General features: G+C 34.2%; 1 protein-coding gene across 3 annotated transcripts in view; it reads left to right on the forward strand.

Annotated features, from left to right (window-relative positions):
- The window catches only part of vta1 (vesicle (multivesicular body) trafficking 1), a 76,117-nt gene that overhangs the window by 26,818 nt on the left and 25,052 nt on the right, over positions 1 to 24,247 (forward strand). For all 3 annotated transcript variants that reach the window (XR_012395449.1, XM_005160655.4, NM_213140.1), the window contains 3 exon segments: positions 5,191 to 5,318; positions 11,849 to 11,924; positions 17,299 to 17,410. Coding sequence is in view for 2 of the 3 variants with exons in the window: in XM_005160655.4 (XP_005160712.1) it covers positions 5,191 to 5,318; positions 11,849 to 11,924; positions 17,299 to 17,410 (316 nt within the window). In the remaining variant the exon portion in view is untranslated.

The following is a 24,247-nucleotide window of genomic DNA, read 5'->3' on the forward strand; positions in this document are numbered from 1 at the left end:
GCTAAATATAGAAATCTATACATCTTGTACAACAGATATTTATTTTCAATTATTGATTCAACAATTCACACATTAAACTTCACGTTTCATTATAGTTGGATCATTTTGAAAACCTATTCAGTGACATAATTTTGATGGTTGTTTGTCACCAGTCATTGCTTACACTATGTAATTGCTACAGCATTAACTAGCGTAAAGTTCCATTAAGCAGTGATTTAAATCTTAACATCAGTGTTTATATCTGAAGTATAAACTGTTATGCCAGTACTTCTGTGTTAATTAATAGTTTGTAACTAACTGAAATAGTGTGAAAAAAGGAATCTCCCTCTATCAAACACAGATTTGAATGCATCGCTTTGAATGATTGTTTAACATATTCAAATCATTATCATTTATCATTCATGTTGCACAGGTTTATATTGAGATTGTGATCTTTTCATGTTTAATTGAGCAGCTTTACAATGAATGCATTAATGCAGGCTAAACAAACAGTGACAGAAAACAGCTTTAATTAATAATCTAAGAAAGCATTTAGGTCCCACTACAACTTTATATATATATTTTTTATTTATCATTATATTTTACAGGGAAGCCAAAATGCTTTTTGATACATGTGACTTGAATGCTGTGGTAAGCAATCTCTCTCTGCAATTATTATAAATGTTGGATTAACGTACAAGTAAAAAAAAAAAAAAAGTTATTACATGCATTTCAAACTGTAGGATGTGATCTATACCATTACACCTCTATTTTAAACTACTGTTTAAGTAATGTGGTCTTTATTTAAAAAAAAAAAGAGCTTCTCTTATAGTATGATGAAATGTGCAGGTAACTTTAACTTTGGCTTTGGATTCTTTTGTGTGCGTTTGGCATTAGTCTGCAAAAAGTGATGAGTGACCTTTTGTACTAAGGCCACTGTATTCTCATCACAGTTCAGAAGGTTGAATTTATAGGTCTTCTCAAAAGGGGAGCCGGAAGCTATGGAAAAAGCTTTGCTTTTATACAAAGGCACTGTTATAGACATTTCAGGGACCAATTATATGAGAGTGGAGATCCTGCAGTCTACAGAGCTCGCTTTTACTATCGCCTCAGCTCTGTTCATTAAATGTCACAGAGACAGGAAACAACAACCCGCTGAGACTCAGATCCTGGTGGGCACATCCGGTCAAAAGGTCTAAAGCATGAAGTGGGCTTTCTTGTGAACACCATTCAGTCGGTGTGAAAAGATGCTCCACTCTTTAATTACAGTCTGAGTCATCCACCTGTCATTTAGGGCATTATGTCCACTGTTGTACAATATAAAAATAGAAATCCATGATTTTAACCATTTATACAATTTTATATGTAAGTTGTGATCAAAAAAAAATTATTCAGCTTGTCCATTTTGAGGAAAATACTTTAAAGCAGACTTGTGTACAGCCTAACTATAAAGCATTCACAGGTCTGTTTTGAAAATTAAGCCTAAATGGAAATAAGAATAGAATAAATAGGGTTAGGCAATGCAAAAAAGCTTGTTTTATGTTTATAGGTATACTTTTTAAATAGCCAAAAATACATTGTATGTGTCAAAGTTATTAAATTATTATGATAAAAATCATCTGAATATTAAGTCAAAATCATGTCAAAGATATTTTGTACATTTCCTACTGTAAATATATCAAAACTTAACTTAATATTTAAGTAGTGTTATGTATTACTCTATGAATTAATTTGTTCAACTTTGTGTGATTTTTCTCAATATTTCAATTATTTCAAACCCTCTGATTCAAACAGTATTTAGTTTTATGTAGTATAAGTTCAAAAAGTATTTCTGCACAAATCCATCTTCAACTGGTAGATGCTATACAAATTAGAAAGATGGCAACATGGGCTACAATATGCCCATATTCTCAAAACCATGAACAAAATATCTCATGGTGAAAGAAAATATGACCCAGACTACTATAAATATGGGTTCACTTGTGACGGAGGGTAAACATGATTTGTGCTGACCACAATGTGTTTTGTCATGTCAGTGTTGGGCTGCCCAGAACATGAAACTGCTCAAATATCTGGCATCATCTGCAGCACTTAATTATAATATGTGAATGTCATTCGTTTGAAGCAATTTTTAACACCAATAATCTAAATACTTTTTTAGAGCTTTTAGCAAAAATAAATAAACTAAAAGTAAATATAATCTATATCTTCAAAATGGCCATAGAAGCTGGCATGGCTTTTTAACACACAAAAACAAAAAATATTACTTGAATGTCAAAATATTATTGTGTAAGATGTAGAAGTCGTTGCTTTTTACAGCATTTTTTTCTCCCTCATAGACTCGCACAGAGGTGTTCACTTCTTCTATATCATGCTCTTGTTCTAAATATCAGCAGGTTTCTTTGCCAAAAAACACATACTACCTACTTCGTTTTTCTTAACAGAACAAGCTTCTTTTAGTAACTGTAAAAATGACTCCAGTGTTCCTTTTTTCCAAGGGGATTTTAAGTAAACCCCATGGAATCGTTGTGCAGAGACAAGATCTAGTTTCAAGGCTTTGATTTAGTGTGCACTGGTAACCAAAAGCATCCAATCTCACATTCTCTCTCTCTCTCTCTCTCTCTCTCTCTCTCTCTCTCTCTCTCTCTCTCTCTCTCTCTCTCTCTGTACTGTTTTTTGCACGCTTCCTTCCGACTTATGTTTTTATATTCTTTTGCAATACAGCACAAGTGATGTAGTGTACCTTTTTCATGAAATAGCTAAAAACTTTCATTAAAACGTGAACAGTGAGTCCATTCAGGCCGACCAGGTTCCACCTGTTGAAATGCAACAAACCGTATTTGCTTTACTGATTTTACAAGGAAACCTGACGCTCTCTAGCAGACTGTAACATCATAGAGAGTAAGGCAGAGCCTGGGGGCCGCCGACTGGCTGAAGCTTTGGCGTTTGGGTACTGGCCATTCCAAACCTTGGAGTATAAAAAAATGTAACCTAATGTCTATGCATTGGGTATAACCAGTGGTGTAAAGTAAATTACAAAAACTCAAACTACTGTAATTCAGTAGTTTTTTCTTCGGAATTATAATTCACTAAGTAGTTTTATCAATGTGTTCTTGTACTTTCCCTTAAGTAGAATTTTAGTGCAGTATCAGTACTTTTACTCCACTACTTTTTTTTACCTGCAGTCACTACTTTATTTTTTCCTGTGTAAGGAGATTAGAAAAAACAGTCCTGTGATTCCAGTTGAATCAAATCGCATCTTAATGAACGACCACAAAACGTGAACGATTCATAATTGCAGCAAACTGTTTGGAAGACGGATGTTGTACCCCAACGTCATGGGGACGTTGCATTCTGTTTGAAAGGAAAATTGTTGACATCAGAACTCATCAGGCCGACGTCAGTGTCAAATGGCAAACCTAAAATCAATCAAATATCAACATCTAATGATGTTACAGCTTGGCTTTGTGTGAACGTTACCATTATGACGTCTATCAGATGTTGGATTTTGGTTGCCATGCCTGACGAATAAATGTCAGTATTTGACTTCAATGTGACGTTGGTTTAAGATGTTGGCTCGACGTTGAATTTTGGTCTGTTTCTAACACAACCTAAAATCAACCAAATATCAACGCCATTTGATGTCGTTATTGGACATCAAAATAATGTTGTCCTTAGACACTGGATAGACATTGAATTTTGGTCACCTGACATGACCACCTAAAGACTGATTTATACTTCTGCGTCAAGCGCATGCGTATGCATTGGCACAGCCTTCGTGTGGTCGCATAGCCCTCGCCGAGGCAGTCGCTGACGCGCATCTCTCAAAAAATTTAACTACATGTTGCAATGACGTGTACCGCAAGCTCTGTGATTGGTCGTGCTGACGAGTGTGGGTGTGACTGAGAGCCACACGGTCCCTTGGAGCGAGTGTTTACAAGTGTCGAGTCCTGTGAAAGAGCTCCAGATGGAACTGTTGTTTTGTGTTTAGCTTACAATTAAAGTTGTTGCACGTCTGCCGGTTCCCGCCTCAAAATGAGTGAGCTTGAGCCACTTAAATATTAAGGTAGTGTTCAGAAAAAAACAAAACACCAGCTAAGAAACTAAACACAGAGGAACATAAAAACCTCACTGCCAGCTAGCGTTTCAGAAGTGTTATTGCAGAACAACAAAAACAGCAGAATTATAAATGCACGGCTGCATTCAAGGCATGCGCCATGGGTCACGCTGATCACTAGATGAGGAGGTATAAACCAGGATTAAATCTTACCCAATATTAACGTCTTATGATGTTATGTGCCTGCTGGACAGTAACTAGATGCACTACAGAATGTTACGTTTACAAGTATGCACAAATTACATGTAAATATGTCAGCTTTATACAGCGTAATACTCACTACTCTTGAATACTTTTGAAAGGTCTAACTCTTACTCATACTTCAAGTAATATTCACAACAGGTATTTTTACTCTACTTGCACTACATTTTAGGCAAGTAATAGCACTTTTACTTAAGTATGATTTTTAGTACTCTTTCCACCACTGGGTATATCTTTCAGATGTGCTGAAACCTGCCATTTTATTTTATGTTGCTTAAGTTTATTTTTTGATGAAAGACCACCTCTGAAATTGGCTATATTTACATAATCCCAGTCTAAAATTTATTTTAGATGAATCCACAGGACATTTGTAATCAATGTACCAACATGGAGAATGATGAAGCCCATTAAGACTTGCTGAAATCTCAGGCCAGGAAAACAAATGGATATTCCTGGGTTGGGTGTTAGTAGAAGTGAGGGCAGTGGCAGGCTATTTTAGACCATTCAGTGCATTTGTATTCGCAGTTTTCTGTGAATTATGATGATTCAAATGCATTCGCCTGGTGTCGCTGAAAGGATCATAATAACAGCTGGGTGAATGAGTCCACTAATTGCGTGTGGGCAACTCTCCAAAGAGACCCTGTTTTGCGAGAAAAAAATAATAATTACACTAGTCTTCTGGAGTGGAATCAAAGTGGTTGATGCATCTCAGGAATTAATGAGTCATGCTATGGAAACCAGAGCTTTAGCGAGTAATCATCATCGTAAATGCTGCTGTAAACACACTTTAGCATATTGCCCACACTCCTAATATTGCATAATTTGCATGACACTTAAGATTACCATTAACGTCAGTGCTTAACTAAGTTTTAAGTGGTTCTTTGTGTTTTCAGATGAAGAAGGAACTTGGTGACAACGAATCCATCTCACAGGAAATAGTCGGCAATGCTCATATTGAGAATTACGCCTTGAAAATGTTCCTCTATGCAGACAATGAAGATCGATCAGAACGTTTCCACAAGTAAGTTAATGGTCAGGGTTGGATTATTTGGCCCTTCTAAATGTTTATTTTTTTTTTGTCTTTATTCACAGTGTACTTTCGCTGAAGTGTGACACAAAATAATTCCACTGTCACTATTGCACACACAAGGAGTGAGTAGCGGGCTAAAATTAGCCACAAAGCTGGCTCTGTACAGGGCAGTTGCCTGGGAGTGAGACAGCATGGATTAGCCAGGTGTAGCATTACAGGTCACAACAGTATAATGAAACTGTTGTGGACAGTGACGTCAAAAGCAGTGCAATGCTGGTAAAAGGGTCCAGGAGCTGAATACCTGGCAGTGACTCAGGCCTCAGGTTATTCGGACTGGCACTACCCAACATATTTTAAGTAATTGTTAGTTTGGTTGTTGCATCAAAGACGAGTTTTTATTTTTTTTCCCTACTGTTAATTTGTCCCCCAATTTTTGTTTAAAGTAGAGAAGATTTTTTTCAACACATTACTAACCATGATAGTTTTAATGACTCATTTCTAATAACTGATTTATTTTATCTTTGCCATGATGACATTAAATATTATTTTACTAGATATTTTTCAAGACACTTCTATACAGCTTAGTGATATTTAAAGGCTTAACTAGGTTAATTAGGTTAACTAGGCAGGTTAGGGTAATTAGATAAGTTATTGTATAACGATGGTTTGTTATGTAGATCGAAAAAATATATAGCTTAAAGGGGCTAATAATTTTGACCTTTAAACGTTTTTTAAAAATTAAAAACTGCTTTTATTGTAGCCGAAATAAAACAATTAAGACTTTCTCCTAAAGAAAAAAATATTACCAGACATACTGTAAATGTACTTGCTCTGTTAAACATCTTATAAAAATAAGAAAAAAAATATTCAAAGGGGGCTAATAATTCTGACTTTAACTGTATATAATTGTATTTTTTATATATTTATATACATTTAAATTCTTACTGACAAAAATCATCTTTTAGTGGTTAAAGTATGGTGGCAAAGTATAAAGATATGAATTGGCAATTATTAGTAATTTGAAGCTGCATTGTGATCCTTTTAAGGGGTGCTTTCACACTAGCACTTTTGGTCCGCACCTGGGTTCGTTTGACATCAAAGTATGGTACGTTTAGCTAGTGTGAACGTGTCTTCTGAACTCGGGTGTGCACCCATGAACCATACTTCTACATGACTTCTGCAGACATTGCATGATGTTCTGAATGATTTTAATGTTTTGTTTTTTTGCCGCAGATAGACACAAGTGGCTCTCTGTTTTTTGATTTTAGTAACAAAACCAAAAGATTCAGTAAAAGCAGAATGACTGTGAGATGCGGGCGTCTCCATTTTAGAAGCCATGCAAACAAAGCGGCAAAATGGAAAGATGTACACAATTCATAATGGCATCTATTTGCTGCAAAAAAACATAAAACATGTTCAGAGCATCACACAATAGCCCCTTTCACACAGTGATACCGGTAAATATCCGGAAAATTTCCGGAACGACTTTACCGGTATATTCAAAAAAGTGCTGTTCACACAGGCGAGGACGTTACGGAAATTTTCCAGAAAAGAGCATTCACACATCCAATCCAAAATACCGGTAAATTCTGACATCATTCACCACAAATGAGCTTTAAACGGCTGCGCTTGTATTTGTAAACATTTGACTAAATTACAAACTCTGTGGATGATCAATATTGTGAACAACTTTCGCAGGATCACTTTCGCATGTCGAGATGTTAATAATATGTGCGTGTGCAGGCGCTCACAGGCTGTTTCACAGGCACACGCAAAGCTTGAAGGTAAACAAACAACGGCTTATCATAAGCATCTCATCGATGATTATTTACACAGTTGGCATTAAGAAGAACATATAAACAAGATCTGACTAACTTCTAGCAGCTAAATGTGTCTGGAAAAATATTCAAAGGTTTTTATTCTCACAAACCGCGCGGACGTAAATGCGTCTGACTGTTGTGATTGGCTAAAGCAGACGTCTCACGTCAGCACGTTCTAGACGTGCACGCGCTTATTACGGTAATCTTCCTTCTGCATTCACACAGCGCAGCATTCCGGCAAATTGCCGGTAATGTTACAACTTCTCTTTCCGGAAAAAGGCCAGAACGAATTTACCGGTATTTTCAAAAAGGACCTGTTCACACATACAACCTTTACGGAAAATTGCCGGCAATTTTCCGGAAAGGTCTGTATGTGTGAAAGGGGCTATTGTCTGCAGAAGTCGTTTTTGGTGGAGACAAGAAGACATTCTCACTGTTTGCACTGGGTCAGTCTAGCTTGTCGCCAAGGTAGGTGATACACAGACATACACACACAAATGAACCTTATGAAAATGTTCAGTTGGCGGTTCACTTCCATTATTTAATATGATTGCATTCATATTAGAAGTGAACCGTACCAGAGTTTGTGCCTGAACTGTACCCCAGACCACTTCTTTCAGGCAAACCCGAGTTCAGAAGACAATGTTCACACTAGCTAAACCTACCATTCTCTAATGTCAAACCCAAAGTGCTAGTCCGGACCTAAAGTTCTAGTGTGAATAAACCCATAATATGTCATCAAGTGATTCTTGTTCTAAACATACCTAATTATATTTACTATTTAAACTAGTGGTGGATTGAATGACATTTTAGTTGGCAAATCATGATAAAATGTCTAAAGGTCATTCTTTTTTCATCATAAATAAATCAAATTGAACAGGATTTATTTTAATGCACTTGGGAAATTTAATGCACTGTAATTTTTTTTATTTTATTTTACATTTTAATTAATTAGGTCATTGAAAACCTTTTTTTGTTATAAATTCCTAGAAGAACGCACTCCAGGATGTTATCAGATGTTTAGTACACAATGCGGTCATGCTGGAAATACCTCTGTTTTGCTTGCAAACAAAACCTTAAGTTGATACAAGAGAAACAGCAGGTTCCCTCTGAGGTCTTAAAATACATTCTGAAGTGGATGAACTCTGGCATTTTGTGCCACTTTTGGCCTTATGCTCTTTGTCCTCTTCCTGCCGATGAGGTTTAGAGTGAGGATTAGTTATACCATAGGAAGCTGTCAGACCTGCATCCACTCCCTGTCCAGAGGCCACTCTTCAGGATGTATTCGCTTATTTAGGGTTTGTTCTAACAGTGCAAAAGGTGAATCATTGTGTACTTTATGGTTTTACTTTTAATAAGGTACTTTAGATCATGACATTTATTCTCATTCTGAAAAAAAGGATGTATTGTTTGTAAGTTTAAGTTTTTTTCAGCTGTATTTGTAATAAGGATTTATTTAAAGGCTGAGTGATTTTTTTTTAATGAACAATGGGCCTGAACATGAAAATATATGAGGCACTGTAAATTATATTTGTTTAATTTTAATTTTATTATTATACATTTCTTTTTATATAAGCGGAACAAACATGGCTTCAAATTAAGGTTGAACATTATTGGAAAGATCTAACATTGCGATATTTTTTTATTTTGCAATGTATAGACCATTTCAATGTGCTTTTGTCACTGGCCCATGAACGTTTCCTGCTTGATATCAAACTATTTCATTACTCTGACAAGAGGCAATTCAATCATATCTTAATGTTAATACAGCTGTCATAACATTATTTATCAATAAGTGGACCTTTTTGGATTCTCCAAAGTTATGGAAATTTAAAATGTAAAAGGAAATGCGTTAGAACTTTTGTTATTGTTTACATTCCTTAAAATGGTCTATATTGCATTTATGAATCGATTTCATTAGATGTGTTGAATAATTATTTGGAAAGAATTTGAAATTTTAGATTGATTGGGATGATTATGTAGGGGAGTACACATGCATAAAATATAAGAAACAATCTACAAGCATATAGAAATAGTCAATGAAGAAAAATGTACAAATTATCTAGACAGCATTTTATTGAACTGTATTCAGGTATACAGTCTTGAATAATCAAATGTAAAATAAAACTACATAGTCTTCATTTTATTAGCAATTTAATAGTATTTATTGTTACTAATTTGTCAAAAAAAAGGTTAAAAACAGTAGTTTCTTAGGCCTGAATGCTTTTTTTTAATATTCTCACAGTCACAGGCCTCAAAAAACATTTCCGAAATGAGAAATTCAAATCCAGATTAATTTTGCATATACTTGCGATGTGACTATTGCAAATGTTGACATTGCGACATCGATGCTGAAGCGATATACAGTTGAAGTCAGATTTATTAGCCCCCCTGTTTATTTTTTCCCACAAATTCTGTTTAACGGAGCAAAGATTTTTTTCCAACACATTTCTAAACATAATAGTGTTAATAGCTCATTTCTAATAACTAATTTATTTTATCTTTGCCATAAATTTATTGTAAAACGATGGTTTGTTCTGTAGAATTTCAAAAATATATATAGCTTAAAGGGGCTAATAATAAGTTTGACCTTAAAATGATTTTCAAAAAATTAAAAACTGCTTTTATTCTAGCCGAAATAAAACAAATAACACTTTCTGCAGAAGAAAAAATATTATCAGACATACTGTGAAAAATTCATTGCTCTGTTAAAGATCATTTAGGAAATATTTAAAAAAGAAAAAAAATTCAAAGGGGGGCTAATAATTCTGACTTTAGCTGTATTGTGCAGCCCTAGTTCGAACTGCAGACATATAATAAGTTTATAAGAGAAAGAAATAAATGTGTCTTGGTCCTACAATCAAATCTAGAAAAAGCATTAAGCTTAAGCCTCAGAGGGGTCACTTGTCAAAAAAATGTAAAAAAAAAAAAAAACTCTCCATCTGAATAATTTTGGGTGGAAGGTTTTTTGTTTCCTACATTAGAACTACTTAAGTCATTTTGACTTTTGTAATGTAATGTAATAACTTTGTTAAAATAATACCAGCTTTTTCTAAATATATGACATTGTTATTTCTTAAAATTACAAAACATCACAAAGGAGTTCTGAGAATTTCTACCTTGAATGACCATAGAGGTCAAGTTGACCATTTGCATTTCAGCATTTGCTACTTTTTCCCCAGAGCTTTGAGTTATGCATGCCTCTGTTGCCTAGCAACTTTGTTAGCTAAAACATACTTTTTTCATGTCTTTTAAACTTTAAAAAAAGCAACATTTTCACTTCTGTGAAAAAACTTTGCTTTGCCGCTTGGCAGACAGAGTGATGTATGCACTTTCAGGGTCAGTACGTACACATTAATAGGATATATATATATATATATATATATATATATATATATATATATATATATATATAATTAATTTGGGGGAGTAATAACTTTTAATAATTTAATAATCTCAATAGAAGCTTCACAAAAAAAATTATTTGGTATTGGGGCTGCAAAATATATGGTTTCAGCATCGGTATCGCAATGTGATCACTCGCAAGTATATGCAATGTCTGGATTCTAATTTATTAATTTGTAAGTGTTTTTGGGGGCCTGTGACTGTGTGGGGATTTTAAAAGCATTCAGGCATAAGAAATGTATCTTTGCAACTTTGAAAAAATAATAACTTTTAATTAATTGGAATTGTTTGCAAAACGAAGACTAGGCAGTATTATTTTACATTTGATTTAATCAATTACTGTGTGCCTGAATACATTTTTACTCTTTGGAAAACAATAAAATGCTGTATATTTAATTAGCATATTTTCTTTATTCAATTTATATATGCTTGTAGATTGTTTATTATACAAATATTGTGCTCAATGATAAAAATATGACGCTTATTATACAAGATGTATTGTGCTTAAACTTGAATTATATTTTCACATTTTCACACATTTGTCACATCCATAACGAAGCTTTTCCCTCATAAATGCAAAAATGTCAAATCAAATGAAATCAATCATGTTTGTTCTATAGAGAGCCAACTCTTATCTTGTTGATCATCATTATTTATTTTGGGTTGTGCAGTTTAATTCACAGAATTTCTACGCAGTATGTTGTATACTGTAAACTTGCAGACTTTTTAGGTCACATTCATAATGCATGTTTATTTTCCTCATTTAAAATATAAAAAATGTTTACAGATTGATATTTTTCGGATCCCATAACTCTGTTATAAAAATATAAACAAGATGTTTCAATATAATGTTAACGTATACTATCTATGTGGATTAACATGGAGCTTTTGTATGAGAATGACTCAGTGAAATGCAAGTGAAATAATAAAAAAAAACAACCAAACATGTCTTTGATAGTTCAAAATTTAATTTGATATTTTATGTAAGAAAACTACTTTAGGTTCCATAGCAAAAAGGAACAATTATTATGTCGTCAGTGCATTTTAATGTGCCATTTGTGAACAAATAAAACAACATGTTATAAATGGAAAACTTGGGTTAAACATTAAATGCATTGTGATTTGATGTAATGATTCTTCTCTTTTAGTTTCTCGAGTTCTTTATTTTTTCAGAAATGAACACTGTTGTAGTGTTTTGATGACCAATTGGCTTTTCAGATGCATCCTCATGCGCTTATAACGGAATATAATGATCACATCACAGTGTTAACGTTTTCGTGTGTGTTTTGATTACAGGAATATGATCAAGTCCTTCTACACCTCAAGTCTCCTGTTTGATGTGTTGAGTGTCTTTGGCGAATTGTCAGAAGAGGTGAGTCACTGTGGGTCTTTTCAGCTCCTACATACACCATCAACAGACTAGCTCTGATTTTTGCCAAGACTAGTATGTTGCATGGACATAAATATCAGCCTGAGATGTGTTTCTTGACACAGTCCCCCTGTGGCACAAACACTAGCACACCTAATTTAGTGGTACGTGAAAACATCTAATGGAATCAAATACATCATAAGAGCCGAATTCTCATGTTCAAATCTGAAAACTGCTACAAAAACATGAAAACGTGGAAATTAATGGCAAACCATAAAGCTGAGCCCAAGGACAGACAACGCCTCACCAGTCTCAGTGTACACAGAGGTTTTGAGAAGCCAGTTCTTGGCCAACTTGTGCCTGGAAAGTGTTGCTAATACCACCAGTTGAATCTGTGTATTTCCAGTGCGCTTATGAGACCATCTCTACTGGTCTCCATGGCCGCAGATGTCTCTTTTATACAGAAGGGAAGTGACCTGTGTCCGAAGATGGACAATGTTTCATTGAGTGTTGTTCGCTCCCTAAGGGCCAGACATTTTCCTACTGTAGAGAGCTCATTGGGTTGACTGTTTCAACAGTGCGCCTTCTCTGTGTAACACTAACCCAGACAATGAGCCCTCAGAATCTCTCCCTCCATTACTGTGCCGTTTCTCTCTGACAATGCCGCTAGGACTTGTGCCATATTGGATTACATGAGGAAAGGGAACTTTTTTTTTTTCTTAGTGCTAGACTTAAGAGAACTCAGATCTAATGTAGGTAAAAGTAGAAGTTGAAATGTGTACGAGCTTCAAGAGTCTGCAAATCTTTTTAGGGCATGTGAGTTGGTGGTGTAATCACAGGTTTCAGCACACTTCAGGTTGTTGAGAATAAAGCTCATACACTAAAGCCATTAAAAGTAGTGCAAATGTAGTAATTAAACTCATAGTAATAACATGGTGTCACCATTGCTTTATATAGAACGATATAATAAATATATTTCTCACTAGTTATAAAAAAAAAAAAACTTAATATAAAGACTGATTAGATATTAAAAAAAAAAACTGATTTGCTCACACATGCACATCTACTACTTTGTGGAACTGATCCAGCAGTTATCATGCTACAGGCTGCAGGGAGAATGCACTCCGCCAGTCTAGTGTTGTCAAAAAAACTTTGGTATAAAGTATGGGAAAATATAGTCTTGGAAAAAAAAATTTTTTTCCTGTTGTTTTTTTTTTGTTTTTTGTTTGTTTGATGCACCTGGACACACATGTGAAGTGTGTAAGCAATGTAAACCTTCTTGTGAAATTACATTCATATATTGCAGCCAAACAAAATACCTCAATGTCAACTTTTTCCAATATCGTGCTGCCCTAATAGCTTTTTATTTTCATTTTTTAAAACTGACAGCTTAAATGGGATTTATTCGTTCTCTCTATAGCAGAAATTTTTTATTCATTAATTTTTTATTACATTTAATAATTATATAAATTTTTTATACATTTTTTTATTTACATTTTTATTATACATTTTTAAATATACTTGGATGACCTTTTAAAGCATTTTAATGATGTTTAATTTTGTTCATAAAAATAGTTTGCTGTTCATTTAGTGTATACATATTCAACTAATTTCTAAACATAATAGTTTTAATAACAAATTTTTAATAACTGATATATATATATATATATATATATATATATATATATATATATATATATATATATATATATATATATATATATATATATATAAATATATTAGTGCTGTCAAAATTAACGTGTTAACACGTGCGATTAATTTAAAATAATTAACGCGTTAAAAAAATGTACGCAATTAATGCAGTTGCAGACTGTCATGTTTTTCTCCCTAAGTGAAAGTAAGATGTTACTTTTCGGGACAGAGCAGCCATGTGACATAATCTGCAGCCCATTGTTTTTTTTCTTTATTGACATTGGGCTGACCCAATCACAAACTTCCATGTTGGGCTCTGTGTAACGTAGGTGTGTATTTGTCAAAATATTCGAGAGTCACGCCTGTTTCTCACGCGCGGCAGCTTGAGAGCTGAAGCGGAGAGCAGCCAGGCACTTGCTTTTTGCGTCTGCACTCAGCAGCGTGCAGCGGAGCACAGGTCATTATATTCCTGTCTATTCTATCTAGTTACCTATCTGTCCATATAAATATACTATTTCTTTTTTTTTTTACTTTTAATCTGTACCACGGCCCGCGACAACTTCCTCCTGTGCTGTTTCCTTAACCTGCAAGTCTTTATTTTACAAATGATAAAGAATGTCTGCTTCTCAAGCTCTATGAGGGGTGTCAATCATGTATTTTAAGATGAACTCCGTCAGAAGACAATCGCATGAGATATCATGACATTGTATTTTTGATCGTCAGCATGATGTAGGCTTATAGTGACAATAATATTTATAAGGGTTGGGCATCTAAGCTATAATGCCGATCCGATATGCATCTCGATACAAAGAATACGATCCGATATATAGCGATACATTTGTGACATATTGTGATGCAACACGATACGATTCACACCCATATCACGATACAATGCGATAATTCAGCACTAACTAATTAGATCAAGTTTATGAGATGATGTGAAAGAGGATGCTGTGCCATTGAATGAGTTTGATTATTTGTTAACCAAGCAAAACTATGACTTTTTTTTACAAACTGGCTTTTCTCTCAGAGCCAGAGTGTCAGTTTACAGTAGAGGGCCATTTTAGAACCTATAGCACATATTATTTAAGTATTTTCAAGATAAACAGAATGTATAAGTGCAATATATATTAAAAAATATATATATTTGCACTCTTTCAACATAAAGGTTTATCATTGCACAACAGGAATTGTTATTTAACTTTTCAACTATGAAAACAAGTTTTACAAAGATATATTTTGCCACTGAATATTCAAAACTTAAGGTTGTGAACTAGCAGTGTTGTGCTGCTTTGAAACATCACTGTCACTGTAAACAACAGGCTGGTAAAAATATAACAAACCAGCAATCTTCTTGCTGTGAGGTGGTCATACTACCCACTGTGCCACCGTGACACCCATTATTTTTATCATTATTATTATTAATATTATTATTATAATTAAATAAAAATTAACAGGGGGTGGTGTTTAAAACCTTCGTTCTCCGTGACACTAGGCTGAATATCTTGCAGATGAACAATGCAATAACATCCGTTATTGGCGTAGAGCGCACAAAACTGTTGCGCATGGAAAAAACTTGCAGTGCTGTTCTCACCACTTTTGGAGCTGGTAGCTACAGTTGAAGCAAAGCAGGAAGCCGGGGATGCAGGAACACTGGAAGATGCTTTCACAACAACACCGTGGCGCCGCTTCAAGTGAGTTTTCAGATTAGTCGTACTGCCCGCGTATTTTACAGATGCGCGGCTCATTTTGCAAATTGCATCTGTCCTGTCAAGTCGTCCATCTTTAAATCCATAATGTTGCCATACTTTAGATTTAAAACTCAGTGGGGAATAAAATGTTTGTTTTGCTTCTCGCGCTTTCTGAGGGCGCTCCACTAGCTTCATCCGCACACCTGATACACTGAGTTGTAGTGTAAGTGTACACATCCGCAAATCCGTTGCTAAAGCATACTTTATGTAGGTCGATTAAATTATGCGCCAAAAACAGGTTGACAACACTTGCTAATAAATAAAAAATACATTCTATGTTAAAAATATAAGCTGTATCTTGGAAAAACCGATGCATCTCTCTCGCAAAAAACGATGCATCTCGATTTGCTTCCAAAATTTCATTCATCCTCTGATGCTCTATCGATGCACTCGCATCGTGCACGCGCATGACCGCGTATCGATACATATCGATTAATCTTCCCATCCCTAATATTTATACAATATGGTTATGATGATATTTATACATGATCAAACTAGTGTGGAACTTAAGCAACTTTTTTTTTACATTTAGTTTTGTAGTTCGGGCCCAAACTAATATTTGTTGCATTTTTCAATTGTTTAAGTTGATTTGATTGACAATGTAAAATCTTTTAGCTACGTTTGATGTTTCGTTGTTGAGTTAAACATTTTTTAGGCTCTCTGACACATTGCTTTTATTATTTATCTTTATTTTATTAATTAACATTGACTGTGTTCGTCAGCAGGAGTTTTTGTCATGTTCATTATTTATTAGGCTCCCTCAAAACACACAGGCACCCACATTTCCATTTCTTTTGACATTTTTTTTTTTTTGCAGCCTACTTAGAATCCCACATGGAAATCAATGTTTTCTTTATTGGCATTGATTGTTTTGAAATTCAAATGGCATTAACATGCCTGTGTTTTAATTTCTGTATTAAATATGGCTGTCCAGGATCTTGATGGTTTATTGTGGGTATGTTGTTTACATGAAGAAATCTGTGTTACAAGTTAAACAAAAATTCTAATAATGAATTATGTTTTGAATTTAAATTGTATTTGTCTTGCGTTTACATTATTTTACATTCGAATAGCCAAAATTACAAGTATCAGTCTTTTAAATGCAATTAATCGCGATAAATTTTTTTTTAAAAAAAGTGCAATTAATTAGTTAACTTTTTTTTAATCGATTGACAGCACTAATATATATATGATCTTTGCCATGATAGTAAATAATATTTGACTAGATATTTTTCAAGACACTTCTATATAGCTTAAAGTGACATTTAAAGGCTTAACTAGGTTAATTATGTAAACCAGGCAGGTTAGGGCATTTAGGCAAATTATTGTATAATGATAGTTTGTTCTGTAGACTATTGAGAGAGAGAGAGAGAGAGAGAGAGAGAGAGAGAGAGAGAAAAAAAGAAAAAAAAATTTATATATATATATATATATATATATATATATATATATATATATATATATATATATATATATATATATATATATATATATATATAGCTTAAAGGGGCTAATAATTTTGACCTTAAAATGCTTTTTAAAAATTAAAAACTGCTTTTCTAGCCAAATTAAATTTCTAGCCAAATTAAAAATTAAAAACACAAAAGACTTTCTTCAGAAGAAATAATATTATCAGACATACTGTGAAACTTTCCTTGCTCTTAAACATCATTTGGGAAACATTTAAAAAAGGAAAAAAAATTAAAGGTGGCTGATAATTCTAACTTTCTAACTTGCTTTGGTTGTCTGGTATTGCTACTGAATACTGAAATTTTAGTATTGTGACAACCCTACGCCAGTCATTAAACTCTGATTCATTAGCAAATGCGCCATATTTATAGTCACAAGCGAATCGATCATCAGTCAAGTATTATCAGTTTCATATCCTTTATCGCCTATTGTGTGGCCAGTAAAGTTCATTAATTGAGCACATCTTATCTTAATGATTCATTGGTTGATTCTCCTCTTTCCAGAACCTCCAGCAACGGAAGTACGCCAAGTGGAAAGCAGCCTACATCCACAACTGCCTGAAGAATGGCGAGACTCCACAGCCCGGGCCTATTGGAATGGAGGGGGAAGCATATGGTAGGTGCTGATATTATATCTCCTCCCCCCAGAACAATCCTGTGACTCCTGTTAACAAAATATACACACCAACCTGGGGGTCTTTCCCTGCTGCATTACTGTGTGGCTTCCTCGATGCAGGTCTGTTGTTACTGAGTCAGTAAATGTTAGCACATTGTTTGGCTTATCAAAGTTGAGAAGAACACAGGAGATGACCGCCTCACCCCTGCGAGTCAGCACAGGCTGCTATTTATGTAGTGATTATTTGAACAATCACTGAGCGGATCAGGGTTGCCACCCTTTTTTTAATAGTGTGAAAATTATTCACTGTTAGGTAACTAAACTATTTTAAGGTCAAATGATAGTTAATAGGAAGGAAAGCGCTGAAGCATCATGTCAAGTAAGGGTTACGGACAGCTTGAGTCAGAGCTGAATTGCGTCTTTATACGCAAATAAAAGCGTTCGACAAAGTATTGCAGTGTGTTGTGTACATAGTGCTGTTCCCAGAGTAGCTGATTAAGATTAGAACTGAACAAATTGAGAAAATATTTAAAAAATGTGCAAGTGTTAGTTATGGGTGTGCCGTCTGAGATCTTAAGTAGTTTGAAAGCAGACATATCTAACATATTTTCTGTAAATAAGTCCAAAACTGTTTGTGAAGCCTGCCAGGTCAGGAAAAATCTTGAGGTGGTGTGGAAGCAATGTAAAATTTCGTTCTGAAATCGTTTAGAATAGACTGTAAATGTGTATTATTTTCATAGTTTTTTAAATCAATCAGTATTAAGTTCGAATTATCGTTTAAGTTTTATTATTTTCTTCCCCATACTGATGCTCGGTTTAAACTGCAGCAGATTGTCTTGACCATTTCTACATGCCTAATTGTCTAAATAAAGTGGCCTGTAAGTGTTTATTTATTTATATATATATATATATATATATATATATATATATATATATATATATATATATATATACAGGGCTCGAAATTAACCTTTTTGCTTGGTAGCACCGGTGCTCCTAACTTTAAGGTGCATCAGCACCCACCAATTAGGAGCACCGTTACTACAAGTTTTATACAAACATATTTATTGTATTTGAAATCGACACTTATCGAACTAACAAGCGAAAAAAAAAAAAAAATATATATATATATATATATAACATAACCGAGTGACCAAATCATACGTTGAGAGCTCACTGGCCCTGCACGTACTGCTTGAATGAATCTGTTAACGGTATAACTATGCTGTTCTCACAAGTGATATTGTGCATCTGATATTGCACTGATGCTTTTGACACATACTGTACCTTATTATATGCATATATGTTAATAGCAATACTGGTCTTTTTAGGAGTAGCGATGTTAGTTTACTCAGTGCAAGCCGGTTCGTTATGGTGTACGTGGTGTTAAATTTGACATATAGCTGCCACTTGCACGGCAGACAGCATCTGGCGATTATATGAAGGATTAAACAGAAGCTCTTGTGCTAGATGTGGCAAACAGTTACCTGAAAACTCCATCCCACAGACTTTTCATGTTCGCGCATGTGGTGAACATTTTGCAGTAAAAACTGGTCGCACACAACAATTTTAAGCACTCGCAGAAATAAGTTTATAACAAAAAGGATATATATTTATGTATCCTATAAAGCCAGTATAAGATTCTGATGTTATGATAACCTTGGATAAAAATATCACGGTTTCACGATATCACAATATTGCAATTACCTTAAATGAAAGTGTGTGTGTGTGTGTGTGTGTGTATATACATTATTTATTTTAATGAATACACTTTTAGTATATGTTTTTAGATTTAGGTTTAGTTAGTTTTAAAAATAATAGCATATCAAACTTGTCATGTGTTTTTATTTAATCTCATACCCCTCTTATTCTGCACCAGTCCAGACCTGTGCGTGCTTTACATGTTTTTATTGCTTCATGTTAATTGCGTTGTATTAGCTTTGAAATTACTAGGATCATGTAAATTGCCATACAATATGAAATTGATTTCCCAAATCATTAGTGGATCTTGACATTTTCTTTCATCTTTGATGTAATTCTGTAATCAATTCCAGCGTAATTGGGCATTTCTTGCAGCTTTGTTAATTATAGTTTGCATGTAATCAGTGTTTAGGTCAAAGATTTACTCCTAAAATATGATTTCAGAGTTATATAAATGAGGGAGCACAAATGCATTTCTTACAGCTTGCTAATGCGTCTCTTTAATAAAAAAAAAGAAAAAAAAAGAAGGGTTAATCCATTAATTTTCTCATATACAAGGCCAAGGTTTGGATTTTGAAAAGGAAAGGAAAAGGTCATTTTATCCAGAAATTGTTTACTCAACAGCAATACCAAACCCATTTCCTCTTGAGGCTTTATTTGTAATCAATTATAGCCAGTTGTCGAACAGTATGATTGTGCCAATAGCAAATAGCAGACCAAACTAAAAAATTCATTAGGGGAAAAAAAAGCTAGAAGAGACTAACGGTGCATTGCCTGATACAAGAGCTGTACGTTATTTTAAAGTGCCTTTTCACATTGTTTTCTTCATAGTATTTTTGCATAAGGAAGTACGTTTTGACAGTTAATTGCGTTCATTAAGCTGAGCAACTTTTCTTCAAGTTCAGTTTGGAACTGTTGAGTTTTCAATGATGGTGCTTTTTTCAGTTTGTATAATTTGCTGATACAGTAAAAGATGCTTCAATGATTTTAAAACTGCTGTCACTGATAGACGACACACACATACTCCACAGAGCGTGGAGCATTTTCATCACAAGGAAAGTTGACAGTGAGAAAAGGAGTGAAATAACCCCAAATAAACTAGCAACTTTTTTTTTTTTTTATCTTTTTACTTTACAGGTCAGATTGCCCTCTAGTTTAAAGGGGAAATCACCCAAAAAAGAAATTTGGCTGTTTAGTTTTAACACCTCGGGTCATCCAAGATAAAGTAGACTTTTTATTATTATTTTTTAATTCAGTGCAACATTAAAGAAGATTTTATTTTCTTTTACTTTGTCCTTGCCTGTTTGTAGAATGCAAGTCTATGCATTATAAGAGTCAAAATATGTATATACAGGCAAAACAAACAAATATCCTTTGCTCCTGATATTGATGTCTTATGAAGTGAGACAGTCTGCACAAGAAACCGAACATTATTTATTTACAACTTTGTTATAATAAAGCAGTGGTTTCTAGCGCAATTCTAGTCCTTAGACCCCCCTGCCCTGCACATTTTGTATGTCTCTCTTATTTTGCACACAAAGATTAGTTCACAGTTCACTCTGTTAAAAAGCTGTTGATCTGAATCAGGTGTGTTGAGTAAGCAAGACATACAAACTATGCAAGGTGTGGGGGTCCGGCGACCGTAATTGAGAACCACTGCATTAAATACACAATATGTAAAAAAATTTTCACTAAATATCCAAAAAATCACTAAAACAGTTTTTATCATTGTGCAAAATGTTTTGAAGAATGTTCAAATACAGAAAAGTAAGCCATTTTAACAAGTGACACATGCCATTAAGTCGCCATGCTAGTGATGACATGCACCCTCAATTTCTGGTTTGGTTTTATAGAACATGGAAACATCTATGAAACTTTTTTTCTATTTGTAAATAGGCTCATTTTATAACTCTCGTATAGTTAAACTTGAGTTTTTTTATTTATTTATTTATTTTTATTATTTTTTTTATCCATTTAGCCAATCTCTGGGTCTGCCAGGAGCACTTTTAGCTTAGCTTAGCATAGCATAAATCATTGAATCGAACCGTTAGCATCTCACTCAAAAATAACCACAGAGTTTTGTTAATTTTACTATTTAAAACTTTTAATCACATTGTGTACTAGTACAAGGGGGGAAAAAGGAAAAGTTGCAATTTTCTAGACTGATATGGCTATTAACTATATTTTCATTACTGGATAATAATTAAAATACAGCACCCGAAAAAAGTCCCCAGCACCAAGTCCTACACTTGCGCCAGCAGTAAGAAGCTGCATGATTTCATTGCTATTTTCCAGACCTATTTTAAAGTAGAATAAGCTAATTTTATGATCAGTCTACACATTTGAAAAGATTTTTGCAGTTAATCAACTGAAATTTGAAAGACTGTTTACTTATACCAGTTACATGGTGGTGATGCTTTGTTTTAATCTCATGCGACCTTTAAAGTTTTTTTTTTAGATATTACTATCAGTATTGTTAGTTTTTAGTATATCTGTTAGCTAGTGTGCTTCAAAACGGTGACAATGGGCATTTAGAAGATATACTACTAATATAAACATGTAACTAAACATTTTTATTTTGTCACTTTTCACCTCATACTTTAATTTCTCATACTTTAGTTTCTCATGACCAAACAAAAGCTCTCTAGTATCTGACATGCCCCGCCTCTTCGAGATGCTTCATATTTGATGCGCTTGACCTCAACCACTCTCAATGGCAGAGCAATGATAAAAATATATATATATATATATATATATATATATATATATATATATATATATATATATATATATATATATATATATATATATTTTTTTTTTTTTTTTTTTAATAAAGAGAGTAGCTACACTATATCCCACCTTCTCTTTGTGTTTCAGACAGTTGAGATTACATCAAACATAGAATTAAAAATGCACATTTCAAACCACATCAAGGGTTTTTAATGGTCAAATCTAACGTAGACTGTAAGAGAACATTTGACTGCAACATAATGTGTTTGAAGTAGTTTTAAGTGAAGGATTTCCTCGTTCATCTGTAGGTCAAAATAGTGCTCGGTGGTGGGGTTCAGTTAGATCACTGTTCCCTCCACATCTGCTGGGCGTGCTGCTTTTTGACCTGACCTGCTCATGTCAGAGATGAAGTCATCAGTAGGCTGAGCCGTTGGGACGTACATATGCATGAAGTGTTCATGTAGCATGTGACATTGTTATCTTTCTTATAGCATTGTTTCTTAAACACTGCTTTTTATAATGTGCTAACACTTATTATTTAATCTGTTCTTAAAGCCCATATCTTTTCTTCAAGTTAGTACGGTATTTTCACTTTTATTTCTTCAACTTTAGATCGAGCAGCTGGGCCTCTCTTTGTTATGTAGTGACCTCATGCTCGGTTATTCCCACCGATGAGCTGCATTGCCAAGAGAAAAATGATAGCATGCTTTGACTCTGAGTTGAAGTACCTTATCACAATATCTGTCTCATTCCACATGTCTGTCACACTGCCTTTTCCATGTATGTCCCTTAGAAAAATAATTACAACAATATGCCATGATCTCTCTGTGCTGTATAACGAACACCAGATATTTTGTTTGAGGTCAAACTTTCATTCGGGTCAGCTGATTAACAGGTCAACTAGTATGCTTCTTTATATCTGAGGCCATAGGATGATATTTAAAATTACATTATTTTACTTATTTAGTGTACAAGAATTGGTAATATTCTTTATTACAGTGTTTCTTAAACACAATCTTGGGGGACCACCTGCTCTGCACATTTTCCATGTCTTCTTAGCCAAACCAAGTCATTTCACTTCGCGTCCATGTTTAAAATGCCTCTTGGGCAGTATGCTCGGGCATTTTGTCTGATTAGGGAAACATAAAATTCTCCAAAACTGTTTGCCAAGCTTAGATTACATTACATATTTGGAATCACCAATAAAATTAAACAACAACTGTCTCATAAGTTTAGTTTTTAAACATTCGAAACTAAATCTGCATTTTTTTCAGGTTGCCCAACCTAAATGCGCATGTGCACTCGAAACGACCGAGATCACGACACCAACCTCATTTATGGCTGTTCTACACATTATCATCCTCTGAATAATGATCATGTGATCGTGCTGGTCTTCAGAAGTAATCCACAACTTGGTCTTGATGGCAAATCTGCTCCAGAAATGACAGTGACTCTGTTTGAGTAGTTGCTGTCATCTGACACGCATTTGACTGGACAGACTGTACCTCACGTTCATTTCATATTAATTACAAAACAAAAACTTATTTGTCAAGTGTGTTGGTTCATTTGAAAGTACAGATTTCAAGCTTTATTTGGATACATTTCCTATGTCTGTGAAGCAAGTATTCGCTGAGATTCCAGTGTGTTTGTTGACCACCAAACTGTCGTAAAAGCACACATCTGATCTGAGCTTTTCCCCTGGAGAAACGTCAGTCTATAGTGATCGATGTTTGGCTCCTGTACTAGTAGGCTGGGCTTCATTAGCTAATTAGCAGAGACTGAAAGTCCTGTAATGGATTTGACAGACAATGGAGGCATCCAAAACATGTAGGGTGGTGGTCTTCCAGGAATGTGGTTGAGAAACACTGCTTTATTATACAGCTCTCCAGAATACTTGATTTTGATTAGTCAGTAATGGCATCCAGCAGTTTGATATCCCCTGATAAAAACAGATAACATCTGGGTAACAAATGTCAGCCCTGTGCGATTGCTAGGAAACTTTTTTTAATAGTATCTTGGTCAGACTTTACAAAAAGGTTTCATTAGATAATGTTAACACATTTTTGAAATATTGAACAGTACTTGTGCAGCATTTATTAATCATGGTTTAACATTTATGCATTATTAAAATCCAAATGTATGCTTGTTAACGCTAGATAATGAACTGTGATTTAACATGAACTATTTACTTAATTTTCATTAACAGACATTAATGTAGTTGAATAAATACTGTTATAAATGCATTGCACATTGCTTGTTACTACTGATACAAACTTATTGTAGTAGAGCTGTGTGATTTAATCAAAATCGAATCACAATTTGAAGTTATTTTATCGCAAGAGGCTGCAATATAAATATGCATTATTTAATTTCCCCCAACCAGAGCAAATGCGTGACTGCTGGTGT

Source organism: Danio rerio, chromosome 20 (genome assembly GCF_049306965.1).
Source record: "Danio rerio strain Tuebingen ecotype United States chromosome 20, GRCz12tu, whole genome shotgun sequence".
Lineage (NCBI taxonomy): Eukaryota > Metazoa > Chordata > Actinopteri > Cypriniformes > Danionidae > Danio > Danio rerio.